This window comes from Stegostoma tigrinum, unplaced genomic scaffold (assembly GCF_030684315.1).
Source record: "Stegostoma tigrinum isolate sSteTig4 unplaced genomic scaffold, sSteTig4.hap1 scaffold_362, whole genome shotgun sequence".
NCBI lineage: Eukaryota > Metazoa > Chordata > Chondrichthyes > Orectolobiformes > Stegostomatidae > Stegostoma > Stegostoma tigrinum.
The window spans coordinates 1-18,567 of record NW_026728290.1 but is presented as its reverse complement, the minus strand read 5'-3'; the positions used below and the strand labels follow the sequence as shown (position 1 = coordinate 18,567).

At 50.4% G+C, this 18,567-nt stretch overlaps 1 protein-coding gene across 1 annotated transcript; it reads left to right on the top strand.

Moving 5' to 3' along the window:
- Window positions 1-4,120: 4,120 nt before the first annotated feature.
- On the top strand, window positions 4,121-17,976 carry LOC132208355 (complement C5-like; the record flags this gene model as incomplete). Its single annotated transcript, XM_059643978.1, has 2 exons — window positions 4,121-4,687; window positions 17,840-17,976. Coding segments are annotated over exons 1-2 (266 nt in total), but the record flags the coding sequence as incomplete, so codon positions are not given.
- Window positions 17,977-18,567: the final 591 nt, after the last annotated feature.

The window sequence follows — 18,567 nt, the reverse complement described above, 5'->3', positions numbered from 1 at the left end:
AACAATGGGTCTGCCAGGACAGTCTCATTTGTGGATTTTTAGGGGGCGTAGGAGCAACCTGTGGGGAGCTGTGGCCTTTCAGCTTGGAAGCAGAGGGGGAAGATCACCGGACAGACCAAGATCAGTTACTGTAGTAGATACAATGGCCCGGTGCGGTCATGGTCCAGGAGAAGATGGAGGAGGTATCTGAGAGCTGGCGCTCAGCCTCTGCAAGATAGACTTCAGCTCACCAGACCACAGCAGCACCACCTTATCGGCAGGCTTAATAACAAAGTCAGGGTGAGATATGAGTGCGTGGAGGGCAGTCAGTTGGGCAGGACGGAGGTTGGGTTTGGTGCGGGGAACAGAGAAATTGAGGTGATATCACGTCGACAGTTCTCAATGAACAGATTGAGTGCACCTGCATTCCCACCTTAACAATTCTGCACTGAGGGGGTCTGCACTGAGGGGTGCCATTAACTGTATATTTTTCCATAATAGTTGATTTCCCAAAGTGGAGCATCTCACATTTAATGGATTAAAATCCACTTGCAGTTTCTGCAACTGATCTGTATCCTTTTATGACGTCTACACTCATCACGATTCTACCAATCATTCTATTGTCTGCAAACTTGCTAACCCATCCATCTATATTTTCACCTCAGTCATTTTGTATAGACCACAAACAGCAGAGGTCCCAGCACAGATCCCTGCGGAACACCAATCGTCCTGGATCTACAGCCTGAAAAGCACCTTTCCACCACTTGCCTCTGTCTTCTCTGGGCAAGCCAGTTGTGAATCCAAGCATCCAAGCCACCATGGACTCGGTGCATCTTAATTTTCTGGATGATCCTACCATGAGGCACCTTGTTGAAAGTATTGCTGAAATCCATGAAAACAATATCCACTGCTCTACCTTCATTGATCACATTCGTCACCTCCTCAAAAAATTCAGTCAAGTTAGTAAGACATGACCTGCCCTGCACAAAGCCATGCTGACTGTCCCTAATTAGGCCATGCTGTTCCAAATACAGATAAATACAATCCCTAAGAATTCTCTCCAATAGCTTCCCAATGAACGATGAGAAACTCGCTAGTCGAGAGTTTCCTGGATTGACCCTATTTCCCTGCTTGAACAGAAGAAGAACATTTAGCAACTTGCTAATCTTCCAGTACCCCTCCAGTGGCTACCAAGGATACAAAGATATTGCTGACTGCCCCGACAATCTCCTCTCTCACCTCGCTCAAAAACCTTGAAGATACCATTGGGTCCTGAGGACTTATCCACCTTAATGCTCTTTCTTGATTTCAAAATGCTGTTATCATATTCGCATGCTCCACACAAATCCCACTATCCTCCATACCCTTCGCCTGAGTGAATAGTGATGCACAGTACTCATTTAGGATCTTGCCCACATCCTCTGCTTCCAAACACAAGTTCCCTCCTTTATCCTGAATGGTCGTACCTTCTTGCTATTTATCCCCTTGTTTTAGATGTATGCACAGAATGCCTTGGGATTTCCTTCAACCCTCCTTGCCAAGGTCATTTCATAGCCTTTCTTTTTCTGCTTTCTTTATGTCGGCCCTGTTCGATTTTAGCTTCGTAAACCTGACATATTTTTGTTTTTCCCTTTTGACGAACTTCACAACCTCCCCAATTATCCAAGGGTCTTTTACCTTGCCATCCTTGTCCTTCCTCCTTCCTGATCCTAAACTCATAAGCAGGCCTTTAAACAATTCCCATATGGCAAATGTGACAGCTCCTCCCAATTAACACTCCCCAGCTCCTACCTAAAACTGATATAATTTACTCTCCCCCAAGGTCCTGACTTGTCCTTCTTCATAGCAATCTTAAAATTGAAGGAGTTGTGATCACTATTTCCAAAATGCTTTCCCACCCTTCTCACCAGTTACCTGACCAGGACAAAGTCCAGTATGGCCCATCTTCTATCCACATACTGTGTCAAGAAACTCTCTTGGATAGTCTTAACAAATTCAGCCTCATTTAAACTCTTGTTGTAAGGGAGTCCCAGTCAATACCGGGGAGGTGAAATTCACTGACTGTGACAACTCTGAGTTATTGCATCGTTTCAAAAGCTGCCTACATATTTGTTCCTCAGTGTGTCAGTGGCTACAGGGGAGCAGGCTATTAATTTAATCTGATCAGAGTGATTGTGTCTATCTTATTTTTCAATGCTACCTCTATTGCCTCAGTGGGCAAGCCCTCCAGAATGTCCTTTCGAGGTGCAGATGTAACATTTCCCACAGGTTCGGAGTGCACCTCCTTCTTTTACCTTCCCCTCTATCTTGTCTAAAGCAATGAAACCCTGGAACATTGAGCAGCCAGTCCGGTCTCTGTCTCAACCAAGCCTCTGTAATGGCCTCAACATCAGAGTCCCATGTACTGATCCAGGCTCTAAGCTCATCTGCCTTACCGATAACACTCCTTGCACTGAAATAAACATATTTCAGCTTGTTCATGCCATCATGTTCATGTACCTGTCTCTGGCTGCCATTCTTTTCTGATTTATTGGTCCTAGCATGTACCTGCCATCAATTCATCTACTTGCTGACCTGCTGCTCTGGTTCCCAGCTGCCTGCCAGTCTTTAAATCCTCCCAAGTAGCACTAGCAAACCTCCCTGTTGAGGGTATTTGTGCCCGTTCAGTTTAGGTGCAACCCATCCCTCTTACACAGGTCACCCCTTGCCCAAGAAGCGGTCGCAATTATCCATGAACCTGAAAGCCTGCCCCCAGTACCAGCTCCTTAACCAATGCATTCATCTCACCTATCTTTCTCTGACTTAACTCACTAACATGTGGCACTCGTGGCAACCCATAAATTATTACCCTCTAGGTCCTGCCTTTCAGCCTCTTTACCAACTCCTTGTACACAGTCCGCAGGATCACATCCCTCTTTCTACCTACGTCATTGGTACCAATGTGCACAATGGCCTCTGGCTGCTCACCCTCCCCGTTAAGAATTTGTTGCAACCACTCAGAGATTTCCTTGACCTTGGCACCAGGGAGGCAACACACAGCCCTGGTATCTCAAATGTGGCTACAGAAACTATGCCCCCAACGAATGAGTCTCCAACCACGATCACTCACTTGGATTTACCTGACCCTGTCCCACAGCAGGGCGGTTTGTCCAACGGACCTGGCTACTGCTGATTATATAACCGTTCCGGTTTAGTTTTAGATCAGTGTTAACCTTGATGAAGTGGATAGCCAAGCACCTCAGTGGTCTACAGTACAGGAGAAATTAATTCTTAAGCTCACGGATTCTGTGACAGTCAAAGACAAGCACTGAATTTTTCTAACCTCATTTCCAACACCTGGCCCATCGCCCTGCATGGCTTGGATAACACTTGCACATTTAAAACAAATGTAAGGATGATGGTAAGGACATGGAATTTTGTGATATGGTCATATTTGCTCTTGTTGGAGCTGATTGCTGCTTAGCACTTGTATGGTGCAAATGTTACTTATCCTTTGTCAGGCCAAGCCTGATAATTGTCCAAGTCTCACTGTATTTTCTCATCGTTGACTTCACTGTTGGAAAAGTCATGAATTCTGCTGGACACCTGGACAATATTCAATGAACATTCATGTCTCCACTTTGGTTCAAGTGAAGACATGACTTCAACCAGTGCAGGTATCCAGTGAATGCCACTGACTCAAGTTCCTATTCCTCTGCTGAACACCACATTCAATCAGAAGTTGCCAGGGTGGAAATGACAGATTGCACTTTCCTTCCTTTTCAAGCTCAGGATCTCTGATCATATTTGTGGTAAATCCTGAATGAGGTTGCGAGAAGTGTGGCATGACGAAAAGTAAACTGAGCCTCAGTGTGCAACTGTTTGACAGCACTGTCATCCACATGTTGCATTACTTTGCTGATGATTGAGAATACATTGAGGTCATAATTGGTCAGGACAATTTGTCTGCCGATTGCGTGATAGGTCATCTTTCTCTGAAATGTGAGTGTTGCAAGTGTTTAAAAATGTACTGGAAAACATTTACTGTTGGTGTGGCGACCTTGGGGCACATTGTTCCAGTACAGTTTGTGGGATGCTGCCAGGTGCCATGGCATTTGCAGTATCCGGAACATTCAGTCTTGTCATTGCATGAAATAATTTGAATTGCGTGTAAGTTAAGATCTGTGATGCCTCCTCAGGATGAGGGCAAGAAGATCATCCAGACTGGTGAATGGTTTCATCTGCTCCTTCACCTTTTGTTCGTAACATCTTGTAATAACTGCCATGTAGCCTGATGAGAAACTAAAGCTCACCTTGATTCATTTGCATTTGAAGGTGCCTATTTTTCCCAAACAAAAGGACCCATCACTGAGCGGGAAGTATGGAGAATGTTATAGACATCAGTGGTGAGATAATGCTGGATCTTGACCAGCAAAACCATTGTTGTGTTGGTAAAATGCAAACAAAAATCTATATGATGTAAACTTTATTCTCAGCTAATCCCTTTAACAAATGACAGATTCTGATGTTGGTTCCTGGAAAGCCTCCATTGTTGGAGGACGAGAAGCCGTATCCAATTGAAGCAGCATAGGCTTCTGCGATGACTGTGGAAACCACTGCTTATGCCTTGCTTCAAGCATTGTCAAGGAATGATATTGACTATGCAACACGGATTGCGAGGTGGCCAACGATGCAACAGAACTATGGTGGTGGATTTCACTCGACGCAGGTAAATGCTTGAGATCACAACAGCAGGCATTCAGATATTTCCATTGATCATGTTACTAACTGGTGGTTGTTGCAGTTTGCAATCAAACTGGACACTGCATTTTCATCTGCAGGTTTGGTGCAGTGGCACAAATTCCAGTTCTTCAATGGTGTTAATCCTTGGTTAAATTCTTACATGCACTTTGCCTGCGCATCACTTTTCCTCTTGGCATTGTCCTTGAAAAGTACCTGTTTCTGTAAACCTTCACTTACTTGTCGTAGGATCATTGAGGGACAGCATAATAGAGTGCTATGGCAATGGAACAGACCCTTCAGCAAATTGTATGTGCCCTCACAAGATGCAAGTCCCGAACTATTCTCATCACATTTCCCAGCACTCGACCCAGAGCCTTGTATGCCTTGGCATCGCAAATGCCCAATCAAAGACTTGTTAAATGTTATCATGGTTTCTGCCTCTACCACCCACACAGTCGGTGCGTTCCACATTCTCACCACAGGTTGGGTGCAAAAACAAGTAAGTTTCCTCAAGAGATAGTAGGAACTTGCCAATGCTGGAGAATCTGAGAGAACAAGGTGTAGAACTGGATGAACACAGCGGGCCGAGCAGTATCAGAGAAGCAAGAAAGCTGACGTTTCGGGTCGAGACCCTTCTTCAAAAATGGGGGAGGAGAAGGGGATTCTGAAAAAAATAGGGAGAAGTGGGGAGGCAGATAGAAGATTGGTAAAGGAGAAGTTAGGTGAACTGTCCTGTGCTGTCCACTCACTGTCCCCTGCTCCAGAATCATAGAATAAGAGAATTCTCCAGAATTAGACCAGAAGGCCATGAGACATAGGAGTGGAGGTAAGGCCATTCAGCCCATCAAGTCCACTCCACCATTTAAATCATGGCTGATGGGCATTTCAACACCACTTCCCTGCACTCTCCGCATAGCCCTTGATTCCTTTTGAGATCAAGAATTTGTCGATCTCTGCCTTGAAGGCATCCAACATCCCGGCCTGCACTGCACTCTGCGGCAATGAATTCCACAAGCCCACCACTTTCTGCCTGAAGAAATGTCGTCTGATTTCAGTTTTAAATTGACCCCCTCGAATTTTAAGGCTGTGCCCACGGGTCCTCGTCTCCCCTGCTAACGGAAACAACCTCCTAGCGTCCACCTCTTCTAAACCATACATTATCTTGTAAGTTTTTATTAGTTCTCCCCTCAACTTTCTAAACTGCAGTGAGTACAATCCCAGGATCCTTAGCCATTCATCATAGGTTAAGCCTACCATTCCAGGGATCATCCGTGTGAATTGAACAAGCACTTCATTCCATTGTGTCTGTAACCACTGAAGCCACACTAAGTTCACATTCGGCTCATGTTTTAGCAATAGGCCCTTTGCCTTGAATGTTATTTCATTTTAAGTGCTGCACCAACCCTTTTTCTTTAATGTGAAAAGATTATCCACCACCTCAACTAAAGTCCCAGACAATGAATTCCAAACACCCAGCACCTTCTGGGTGTCTTTTCTTTCCTGAAATTCCTTCTGAGCCTCTTAGCTTAAATGTATGTATCTCTTCCCCCCCGCCCCCCCCCCCGACCTCCCACTCCATGAATGGTCGTTCTGCTTCCCTCGCCTAGACCCATCAGAACGCAGACCATTTTTTCAGGACCTTCTTCAACCTTCTCTGTTCGGAAGAAAACAAGCCAACCTTATCCAGATAAAACAGTGGTGCTGCCTGGCCTGCAGTGTTCCTCCAGCTCCACGCTGTGTTATCTCAGACTCCAGCATTGACAGTTCCTATTATCTCAAACTTATCCAGACTCTCCATCGAGTTAAAATGCTTCACCCCCTCAGAACATCCTGATGAATGTCCTCCACACATGCTCAAATGCAATCACCTCTTTTCTATAATGAAGAGACCATTAGAACATAGAACATTACAGCGCAGTACAGGCCGTTCGCCCCTCGATGTTGTGCCGACCTGTCATACCGATCTGAAGCCCATCTAACCTACACTATTCCATGTACGTCCATGTGCTTTTCCATTGACGACTTAAATGTACCGAAAGTTGGCGAATCTACTACCGTTGCAAGCAAAGCGTTCCATTCGCTGACTACTCTCTGAGTAAAGAAACCGCAATGTCCAGTTTAGAATAACAAGCTCACAAGAGAGATGACCTGGTTTTAGATATCATTCGGGACCACAGACTCAGAGACAAAGCAAGACGACTCTGCGATTTGATGTAGAAACTGCTGACACTCCGAAGCCTGCAGCCCTCCTCCAATTCTCAAGTCAGAAGTGTGTCAATGACGGTGCAGATCCAACAACACTGAAAACAATCTTGAGTCGAGGCCAAAGCAGCCCCTTGATTGGCACCGTATCCATTCTCTCCACAGCCAACTCCAAGAGACAATAATGTGTCCCTGTACAAGATGCACTGCCACATTTTTTACCCACTATTCTGACAGACACCTTTCCAGACTTAGAAAACTCATCTTCAAGGGCAAGGACATCAGACATGGTAGCACTAACCCCAGTAAAAATCACCTCCAAGCTACTCACAAACTTATTTGGAAATGAATGGTTGTTACTGAGTCAATCTTTGTAATCTCTTTTGGAACAGCATTGTGGGTCTCTGTACAGCAACATGAAGCTGTTCAAGAAGTCAGTTCATGCTGGACAATCAGCAACAGCTATGTCTCATTAAAGAATCAAGAAATCGGAAAGAAATCCATCTGAGAGTCACAGGCAAATGGGTACTTTTTTTGTTCACTCAGCAGATTGTGGGCTATTACCAATTTTGAAAATGACAAATGAAGCTTTTGTTTGGGTGGGTATTGACAGCAGCTGCCCCCAAAATAAAAAGAAAATGGGAACTGCAGATGCTGGAGAATTCAAGATAACAAAGTGTGGAGCTGGATGAACACAGCAGGCCAAGCAGCATCTCAGGAACACAAAAGCTGACATTTCGGGCAGAGACCCTTCATCAGAAAAGAGGGAGGAGGAGACAGTTCTGAAATAAACAGGGAGAGGGGGAAGGCAGATTGAAGATGGACAGAGGGGAAGATAGGTGCAGAGGAGACAGACGAGCAATAAGGAAGGAGAGGATCAAATATGAAGGTAGGCTAGCTAGTCATATTAGAAATCACAGTGAAAGCTTCTTTCAATACATAAGAAACAAACATGAGGCAAAAGTAGACACTGGGCCGCTCCAAATTGATGCTGGAAGGCTGGTGATGGGAGATAAGGAAGTAGCTGAAGGACTTAATAAGTACTTTGCGTCAGTCTTCACAGTGGAAGACATGAGTAGTATGCCAACACTTAGGGAGAGTCAGGGGGCAAAGTTGAGTACAGTAGGCATTACAAAAGAGAAAGTGCTAGAAAAGCTAAAAGGTCTAAAAATTGCTAAATCTCCTGGCCCCGAAGGGCTACATCCTAGAGTTCTGAGGAAGGTGGCTGAGGAAATAGCAGAGGCTTTGGATGTGATCTTTCAAAAGTCCCTGGAGTCAGGGTAAGTCCCAGATGATTGGAAAATTGATGTTGTAACCCCCTTGTTTAAGAAAGATTCAAGGCAAAAGATGGAAAATTACAGGCCGAATAACCTGACTTCGGTAGTTAATAAAATTCTTGAATCATTGTCAAGGATGAGATTTTGAAATTCCTGGAAGTGCAGGGTCAGATTAGAACAAGTCAGCATGGATGTAGTAAGGGGAGGTCGTGCCTGCCAAACCTGTTAGAATTCTTTGAAGAGGTAACAAGTATGTTAGCCCAGGGAAACCCAGTGGATGTTATCTATCTAGACTTCCAAAAGGCCTTACGTAAGTGTCTCACGGGAGGCTGCTGAGCAAGGTGAGGGCCCATGGTGTTCGAGATGAGCTACTGGCTTGGATTGAGGATTGGCTGTCTGATAGAAGGCAGAGAGTTGGGATAAAAGGCTGTTTTTCGGCATGGCAACCGGTGACGATTGGTGTCGCAGGTTTCGGTGTCGGGGCCGCAGCTCTACACCTTATGTATTGATGATCTGGATGAAGGGACCGGGGTCATTCTGGCGAAGTTTTCCGATGATACGAAGATCGGTGGACAGGCAGGTTGTACTGAGGAGGTGGAGAAGCGGCAGAAAGAGTTAGACAGTTTAGGAGAGTGGTCCAGGAAATGGCTGATGAAATTCAATGTGGGGTTTTGCACTTTGGTAAAAAGAATACGGGCATGGACTATTTTCTAAATGGTGAGAAAATTCGTAAAGCTCAAGTACAAAGGAATCTAGAAGTGTTGGTCCAGGATTCTCTAAAGGTTAACTTGCAGGTAGAGTCCGTAATGAAGAAAGCGAATGTAATGTTGTCCTTTATCGCAAGAGGGTTGGAATATAAAAGCAGCGATGTGCTTCTGAGGCTTTATAAAGCTCCAGTTAGGCCCCATTTAGAATACCGTGTCCAATTTTGAGCCCCACACCTCAGAAAGGACATACTAGCCCTGGAGCGTATCCAGCGGAGATTCACACGGATGATCCCTGGAGTGGTAGGTTTGACATACGATGAACGGCTATGGATCCTGGGATTGTACTCATCAGAGTTTAGAAGTTTGAGAGGAGATCTAATAGAAACTTACAACATAATGTCTGCCTCAGAAGGGGTGGACGCTAGGAAGTTGTTTCCGTGAGGCCGGGAGACTAGGACCCGTGGGCACAGCCTTAAAATTAGAGGGGGTAAATTTGAAACGGAAATGAGGTGACAATTGTAAAGCCAGAGAGTGGCGGGCTTGTGGAAATCATTGCCACGGAGTGCAGTCGGGGCCAGGACGTTGGATGCCTTCGAGGCAGAGATCGACTAATTCTTGATCTCACGAGGAATCAAGGGCAACGGGGAGAGTTCAGGGAAGTGGAGTTGAAATGCCCCTGAGCCATGATTTAAATGGTTGAGTGGACTTGATGGGCCGAATGGCCCTACTTCCACTCCGATGTCTTCTGGTCTTAAGTAAAAGGGGCGGACATGAAGCCAGTAGAGGTGAGTGTGGGTGTGGAGGTAGGGAGGGGTTAGGTCAGTCTGGGGAGGACGGACAGGTCAAGGGGGCGGGAAGAGGTTTGGAGGTCGGGAATGGGGGTTTGGCTTGAGCTGGGAGGAGGGGATCGGTCAGAGGAAGAACAGATTAGGGGACGAGCTGGGCTGGTTTTGGGATGCAGTGGTGGGAGGGGAGATTTTGGAGCTTGTGAAATCCACGTTGATAGCATTGGTCTGCAGAGCTCCCGAGGCTCAGTTTAAGGAAGGACAATAAACACTGGCCAGTCAGTCATACATCCAGCAAAAAAAGTTTATTTTTTTTTAGAAAAAGGATGCACCTGTTAATCAAGTGGCAAAGCATTATCGAGTTTTGAGAAGATTTGTAGCTCAGGGTTGAGTTTCTGGATGTAAGATTGCTCACTGAGCTGGAAGGTTAGTTTGCAGACGTTTCGGCACCATTCCGGGTAAAATCTTCAGGGAGCATCCGGGGAAGCGCTGGAGTTAGGTCCCGCCTTCTCTTTAAGTGTTCCGGTTTCCTTGGGTTGGTGATGTCATTTCCGGTTTCTTTTCTCAGAGGATGGGAGGGGGATTTGGCGCCAACGTGTTCTTCCGAGTGTAGTTTGTGTGTGGCATGAACTGCCAGAGGAGTGACAGAGGCTGTTATACTCACAGTATTGAGAAGTCACCTGCAGGGTCACATGAAGAGGAAGGTGCTGGAGGGATATGGGCTCCAGGCTGGCAAACAGAACTAGTCAGTTACGGTGTCTGGTCGGCCTGGAGGAGTTGGACTGAAGGGTCTGTTTCCCTGCTGTACAACTCGACGACTCTGTCTCTCTCTCTCCCATTTTCTCCAAACCCACCCCCCGCCACACACACAATCTCTGTCTCTCCATCTCTCTGTGTGTGCCTCACTCTATGTCTCTGTCTCTCTTTGTCGTCTTGTCTCTGCCACCTCGCTGTGCACTTCTGTCTCTCTCCGCTCTACTCTCTCACTCTGTCTCTTTGGTCTCTGTGTGCGCCCCTCTCTATCTCTCGTCTTGTATCTGGCTCCCTCTGTGTGTGCTTCTGCCGTTCTCTCTCCCCTGTCTCTCCGTCTCTCCCTGTGAACCTCTCTCTGTCCCCTCTCCCCCGCCCCCCTGTGTCTCTCTTCCTCTCTATCCGAGCCTCTCCACCCGCTCAGCAGGGAGCATTGTGAGTTTTTTTGAACGAAGTTTAAAAATCTCTATTTAAACCCAACCCATCCGCAATCAGACTGCATTTCTAATCCCCTCTCTCTCTCTCTCTCTCAGACACACACACACACACACACACACACAGTCTGTCTCTTTCTCCCTCTCAGTAAATCCCCTTCCTCTCCTGTTCCTACTCACGCCTTTCCCCCGCTCTCCGTCGGCGACGAGTCCGCTGTCTGGATCCCTTTTCCCAGGAGGGTTCTGAGGACCCAGCTGTTTGGCAGCGGGGATCATCGCACCACGCTCCCAGACCCCTACAACCTCATGTTCTCCAGCGGCCTCCAGCATGACCACCGGGCTGGGAGCAGGCATCCGGGCTGCTGGAGCGCTCGCTGCTCAGTGGCTCGGCCCTGCGTCGGGAGCGGGGATCCAAGGTGGGAGAAGGCCTCTTCACCCGGCGCCTGGGCACAGCTGCCTGGCACCGAGCCCGCGCTCCCCGAGCATCCGGCCACGGGTCCGCGACGCCTTCCGTAGCTGAGCAGCCTACAACTATGTCCCACTGCAAGGTAAGCTGGGGGTGGTGGTTTGGGGTGAAGGGAGGATTGGGGACATGAGCACGGTCCCTGTTTCACATCCTGCGCCGCTCCGATCCCAAAGTGAGGTGTTGGGAATGGATGTTTTGGGGGTGAGAATTCCCCTCCCCGGGTGAGGGGAAGGCTGGGGACATTGGGAGGGTGTCTATTATCCAGCCTTGCGCGGGTTTCCGTAGCCGACCAGCCTGCAGCTCTCGTACTACATGGTAAAGGGAAGGAGGCGGATGGGATGGGGTCGGGGTTGGAGGATAGCCGTCCTGGAAGTGAGTGGACATGGGGAGAGTCACTATTGTACAGCCCAGTGACTAAGTGGCCGACAGCTACTGCAAAAGGGTCGGATTAGGAGAGGGGTGTTGTAGGGAGGTTTGGGGTCACGGGCAGCGCCGCTTTCTGCAGCCGAACAGCCATTGCCACAAGATTGGATGGGAGGAGGTGTTTTAGGAGCGAAGGGATGCCCCCTCCCCCTGCTGCTGTGGGAAGTAGGTTCTTTATCGCACAGCCCTCCGTAGTCAAATAGCACCCCGGCGACAAGGTGAGAAGGCAGGAGGGGCTCCCGGGGATGAGGGAAGGACACAACCACTGTCAGTATAAGGTTAGGGGGAGATCATACCCCTTCCAGGGGCTGAGGGGAGCTCCTGATGCCAAGCGAACAGCCGAGATGGAGCCGCAGCTCTCCGACCTCAAGGGGACCCTGTCTCAGAGGCTGGAGCATTTCCAGCCAGAGCTCGGAGGGAAAGGGTCATCGCACCCAAAACGCTACCTCGGGACTTTTTCTTCACAGATGCTGAGCATTTCCAGCAACTTGTGTTTGCATTTCCAACCGGAGGTGGGCTTGTGGAGAGACACCATGGGACGGGAATGGGTGTGGGGTTTGATGGGGCAGTCACAGAGACTGTCGAGAGAGAGAAAGGCAACCCCTGTGTCAGGGTTTGGAAAATCTCCGGCAGTTCTTCATTTCTCTCTCAGCCGAAGGCGCTGCGTGCTTTGGTTTCCTTTCCTCTTGTACTCTCTGTGAATAAAGCCAGAGTGAGTTTGTGGGCGGAGAGAGAGAGAGAAGGGACAGAAAGATGGAAATAAGGGAACATGACAAGGGAGTGAAATTAGAGCCAGCAGAGGTGAGAGAGGGGGTGAGAATCAGAGGGAGGGAGGAAGAGCAAGAAAACACAAACAAAGGAGAATGGGGGGTAACAAGGTGTTGATGTGGATGAACACAGCAGGACAAGCAGCATCAGAGACGCAGGGAAGCTGATGTCAGAGATGATGGGAACTGCAGATGCTGGAGAATCCAAGATAATAAAATGTGAGGCTGGATGAACACAGCAGGCCCAGCAGCATCTGAGGAGCACAAAAGCTGACGTTTCGGGCCGAGACCCTTCATCAGAGACGGGGATGGGGTGAGGGTTCTGGAATAAATAGGGAGAGAGGGGGAGGCGGACCGAAGATGGAGAGAAAAGAAGATAGGTGGAGAGAGTATAGGTTGGGAGGTAGGGAGGGGAGAGGTCAGTCCAGGGAAGACAGACAGGTCAAGGAGGTGGGATGAGGTTAGTAGGTAGATGGGGGTGCGGCTTGGGGTGGGAGGAAGGGATGGGTGAGAGGAAGAACAGGTTAGGGAGACAGAGACAGGTTGGACTGGTTTTGGGATGCAGTGGGTGGAGGGGAAGAGCTGGGCTGGTTGTGTGGTGCAGTGGGGGGAGGCGACGAACTGGGCTGGTTTTGGGATGCGGTGGGGGAAGGGGAGATTTTGAAACTGGTGAAGTCCACATTGATACCATTAGGCTGCAGGGTTCCCAGGAGGAATATGAGTTGCTGTTCCTGCAACCTTTGGGTGGCTGGCATCATTGTGGCACTGCAGGAGGCCCATGATGGACATGTCATCTAAAGAATGGGAGGGGGAGTGGAAATGGTTTGCGACTGGGAGGTGCAGTTGTTTGTTGCGAACTGAGCGGAGGTGTTCTGCAAAGCGGTCCCCAAGCCTCCGCTTGGTTTCCCCAATGTAGAGGAAACCACACCGGGTACAGTGGATGCAGTATACCATATTGGCAGATGTGCAGGTGAACCTCTGCTTAATGTGGAATGTCATCTTGGGGCCTGGGATAGGGGTGAGGGAGGAGGTGTGGGGGCAAGTGTAGCATTTCCTGCGGTTGCAGGGGAAGGTGCCGGGTGTGGTGGGGTTGGAGGGCAGTGTGGAGCGAACAAGGGAGTCACGGAGAGAGTGGTCTCTCCGGAAGGCAGACAGGGGTGGGGATGGAAAAATGTCTTGGGTGGTGGGGTCGGATTGTAGATGGCAGAAGTGTCGGAGGATGATGCGTTGTATCCGGAGGTTGGTGGGGTGGTGTGTGAGAACGAGGGGGATCCTCTTTGGGCGGTTGTGGCGGGGGTGGGGTGTGAGGGATGTGTTGCGGGAAATACGGGAGACGCGGTCAAGGGCGTTCTTGATCACTGTGGGGGAAAGTTGCGGTCCTTGAAGAACTTGGACATCTGGGATGTGTGTGAGTGGAATGTCTTATCGTGGGAGCAGATGCGGCGAAGGCCAAGGAATTGGGAATATGGGATGGAATTTTTGCAGGAGGGTGGGTGGGAGGAGGTGTATTCTAGGTAGCTGTGGGAGTCGGTGGGCTTGAAATGGACATCAGTTACAAGCTGGTTGCCTGAAATGGAGACTGAGAGGTCCAGGAAGGTGAGGGATGTGCTGGAGATGGCCCAGGTGAACTGAAGGTTGGGGTGGAAGGTGTTGGTGAAGTGGATGAACTGTTTGAGCTCCTCTGGGGAGCAAGAGGCGGCGCCGATACAGTCATCAATGTACCGGAGGAAGAGGTGGGGTTTGTGGCCTGTGTAGGTGCGGAAAAGGGGCTGTTGCACGTAACCTACAAAGAGGCAGGCATAGCTGGGGCCCATGCGGGTGCCCATGGCCACCCCCTTAGTCTGTAGGAAGTGGGAGGAGTCAAAAGATTAGTTGTTGAGGGTGAGGACGAGTTCGGCTAGGCGGATTAGGGTGTCGGTGGAGGGGGACTGGTCGGGCCTGCGGGACAGGAAGAAGTCGAGGGCCTGGAGGCCATCTGCATGCGGAATGCAGGTGTATAGGGACTGGACGTCCATGGTGAAGATGAGGTGTTGGGGGCCAGGACATTGGAAGTCCTGGAGGAGGGGGAGGGAGTGGGTGGTGTCACGGACGTCGGTAGGGTGTTCCTGGACCACAGGGGAGAAAATGGAGTCCAGATAGGTGGAGGTGAGTTTGGTGGGGCAGGAACAGGCTGAGACGATGGGTCGACCAGGGCAGGCAGGTTTGTGGATGTTGGGAAGGAGATAGAAACGGGCCGTGCGGGGTTGGGGAACAATGAGCTTGGAGGCGGTGGGTGGGAGGTCCCCTGAGGTGATGAGGTCATGAACGGTGTTGGAGATGATGGTTTGGTGCTCGGGTGTGGGGTCATGATCAAGGGGGCGGTAGGAGGTGGTGTCAGAGAGTTGGCGTCTGCCCTCGGCGATGTAGAGGTCAGTGCGCCATACTACCACTGCGCCACCCTTGTCTGGGGGTTTGATGGTGAGGTTGGGGTGGGAGCGGAGGGCTGCCCATTCTGCGGGGAAGAGGTTGGAGTGGGTGAGAGGGGTGGAGAGGTTGAGGCGGTTAATGTCTCGACGGCAGTTGGAGATGAAGAGTGCGAGGGAGGTTAGGAGGCCTGGGGGTGGTCTCCAGGAGGAGGACTTGTGTTGGAAGAGGGTGAAGGGGTCAGTGGAGGGAGGGTTAGGCTCCCGGTTGAAGAAGTAGGCGTGGAGGCGAAGACGGTGGAAAAACTGCTCTATGTCCAATCGTGACTGGTGTTGGTTGATGTGTGGTTGTCGGGGACAAAGGTGAGCCCCTTCCTAAGGACTGACCGTTCGTCCTCAGTCAGTGGGAGGTCTGGGGAGACGGTGAACATGCGACAGGGCCGGGTGTGGCTGTCTCCTCTGGGGTTGCTGGCTGTGGGCGGAGCGATGAGGTCGTCGGCCGTGGGCGGGGTTCCGTCGGCGTCGGCCATGGGCGGGGTTCCGTCGGCGTTTGGAGGATCGGGGTGGGCGGCAGCAGCTGCGGTGAGGATGGTGCGTGAGGTGTTGTACCTGGAAGTGGAGGTGGTGACTGCAGCAGCGGTTCCGGAAGTGGTGTGGCCGGCGGAGGCGGATGTGACCTCATCGGTGGGTTCCATGGCCGTGTCTTCATGGTCAATGGCGGCGGCGGCGCAGGTACAGACTCGGGATTTGGGAGGCAGGGCCCCGTGAGTTGGTTGTACTTACGATTTTTGGTGTCCAGTAAAGCTAAGTGGAACTGGGTGTTCAGTCTGTAGATTCTGCGGAGGATAAAAAACAGCAGGGGTCCTGAGCGGGTCTGGGAGAGGGAGGCTCTGAGCTGGGGCAGGCTGGATTGCAGTGTGTGGAGGTGCCGGCGCATGGCTGCGAGTGTCTGTTTCAGGAGTCGCAGGGAGAAACGCTTCTGAAGGGTCTGAATATTCTGGGTGTAGAGGTGATGTCAGCCTGTCTGCTGTGTTCATCTCCCTTCCTCCTTCCCCCAACCTCGTCCTGCTCCTTCCCCCCCCCCCCCGCCGTCCTGCTCCTTCCCCCGCCGTCCTGCTCCTTCCCCCGCCGTCCTGTCTCCTTCCCCCGCCGTCCTGCTCCTTCCCCCCGCCGTCCTGCTCCTTCCCCCGCCGTCCTGCTCCTTCCCCCCCCCGTCCTGCTCCTTCCCCCCCGTCCTGCCCCCCGTCCGCTCCTTCCCCCCCCTCGTCCTGCTCCTTCCCCCCCCCTCGTTCTGCTCCTTCCCCCCCCCTCGTTCTGGCTCCTTCCCCCCCCTCGTCTGCTCCTTCCCCCCCCTCGTCCTGCTCCTTCCCCCCCCCCTCGTCCTGCTCTTCCCCCCCCCTCGTCCTGCTCCTTCCCCCCCCCTCGTCCTGCTCCTTCCCCCCCCTCGTCCTGCTCCTTCCCCCCCCCTCGTCCTGCTCCTTCCCCCCCCCTCGTCCTGCTCCTTCCCCCCCCCCTCGTCCTGCTCCTTCCCCCCCCCCCCCGTCCTGCTCCTTCCCCCCCCCCCCCCGTCCCTGCTCCTTCCCCTCCCCCCCCGTCCTGCTCCTTCCCCCCCCGTCCTGCTCCTTCCCCCCCCGTCCTGCTCCTTCCCCCCCGTCCTGCTCCTTCCCCCCCCCCCGTCCTGCTCCTTCCCCCCCCCCGTCCTGCTCTTTCTCCCCCCCCCCCGTCCTGCTCTTTCTCTCCCCCCCCCTCGTCCTGCTTCTTTCCCCCCCCGCCTCCTCCAGCCATCCGTTCCTCCTTCCCTCCATCCCTCCAGCCATCCGTTCCTCATAATTGGGCTTAGCCAGCAACATCCACATCCCGTGAATATAAAAAGAATCCTCCAGGCTTCCTGTGCCAATTGGATTCAAAGTTTATTGTAACATCTTTCTTACAAGATCCGATTACCTCTTGGTCTAGAAGACTGTATGCTCTCCTGGACTGTATCTTCTGTCAGGGGGATGTATGAATCTGAAACTGTCACAGCTGTGACGACTTACCTTTGGTGTTCATATCTCTACCCAAACTGATTGTATATTTTGCCTGGGAGCCAGGTAGCTCAGTTGGCTGGTTTGTAATTCAGAGTGATACCAACAGCATGAAATCCTACACTGTCTGAAGTTACTATGAAGGAGTCTCCTTCTCAACCTGTCTCCTCATCCGAGGTGTGGCAACCTTCAATTTAAACCACCTCCAGTTATCTCTCTCTCTACTGTGAGAGCAGTCCTGTGGTCCCGTCTGGGACTATAGTGACTTTGAATCTGCAAACCAAGATAATTTCTCACCAATGTATTGATCTCATCTTTGACTCAATACAAAAAACCAAAAAAATGAAACCCAATGAGATGAATTTTGGATCAGTAATTATGCATGGCATAATTGGACAAAAAATGCACTGTTGTTAAAATAATTAGCAATTCAACCAGAAAGGCCCCTAATGTGAATCCTGGATCTGTGTATCATTTGAAATTTCTTCATTGTATAGTTTTAGTATTTGACCACAAGATGGAGAATTCTGTTCAGGTGATGTTGTAGTCAGAAGATAGAAAGATGATAGCAATGCTTGGAGAGATATGGGCCAAGCACAGGCAGGTGGAACTAGTTCAGTTTGGGATTGTGATCAGCCTAGACTGGTTGGACCAAAGGATCTTTTTTCATGCTGTACGACTGTATGAAACTCAAGCTTAATTGTTCGAAACTCACATTCAGACATATCTAACCTTTATCATAATCTTACAGAAAGATAGCGACTTTTTCCCTCAGAATTGCAGACTCTTGAATTTTACATCTTCAAAGACATTTAGCAGGGAAAGCATGGATTATAGAGTGAGTTGAGTACATTGGTTCATGATTAATTCTTAACTAAATTTGATTATTTTACATTTTTAGACAACATCAGGTGAAGATGTGCGTGATTTCAGCAAGGTGCTGAAAAATAAGTTCAGATCAAAGAAACACTTTGCCAAACATCCTGGCGTGAGTTATTTACTAGTACAAACAGTTCCAGAAGGCGAGAACCTTGAGAGGTAAGTTTATTGATGTGAGATTTACTAATGTATCAATGCCCATTTGGGAGTTGACAAATATTGCAGCATGATTCATCTGCAGCTTTGCAGGAGAGTGAGGTTGTCCATTTGCGCATATGTCAGAAGCAGACAATACAAAAACAAGGGGGCTTAATGATATCATTGGACCGCTCGCCTTCAAAACAATGTAGTTACTCAGAGTACATCTGCTGACGACTGGGCCCCTGCAGTCCTCTCCCGCTCACAGGGACTTGCCCCCGCAGCCGTGACCCGCTGACAAGGACTGGCCCCCGTAGCCCTGATGCGCTGACAGGGTCTGCCCCCCTGCAGTCCTCCCCCGCTCACAGGGACTGACCCCGCAGCCCTGACCTGCTCACAGCGGTTTGCCCGCTGCAGTCCTGAGCCACTCACAGGGACTGGCCCCCTGCAGTCCTCTCCCGCTCACAGGACTGGCCCCCTGCAGTCCTCTCCCGCTCACAGGGTCTGGCCGCCTCAGCCCTGACCCGCTTGCAGGGACTGGCCCCCTAGCCCTGACCTGCTCGCAGGGACTGGCCCACGCCAGCCCTGACCCGCTGACAGGGTCTGGCCCCT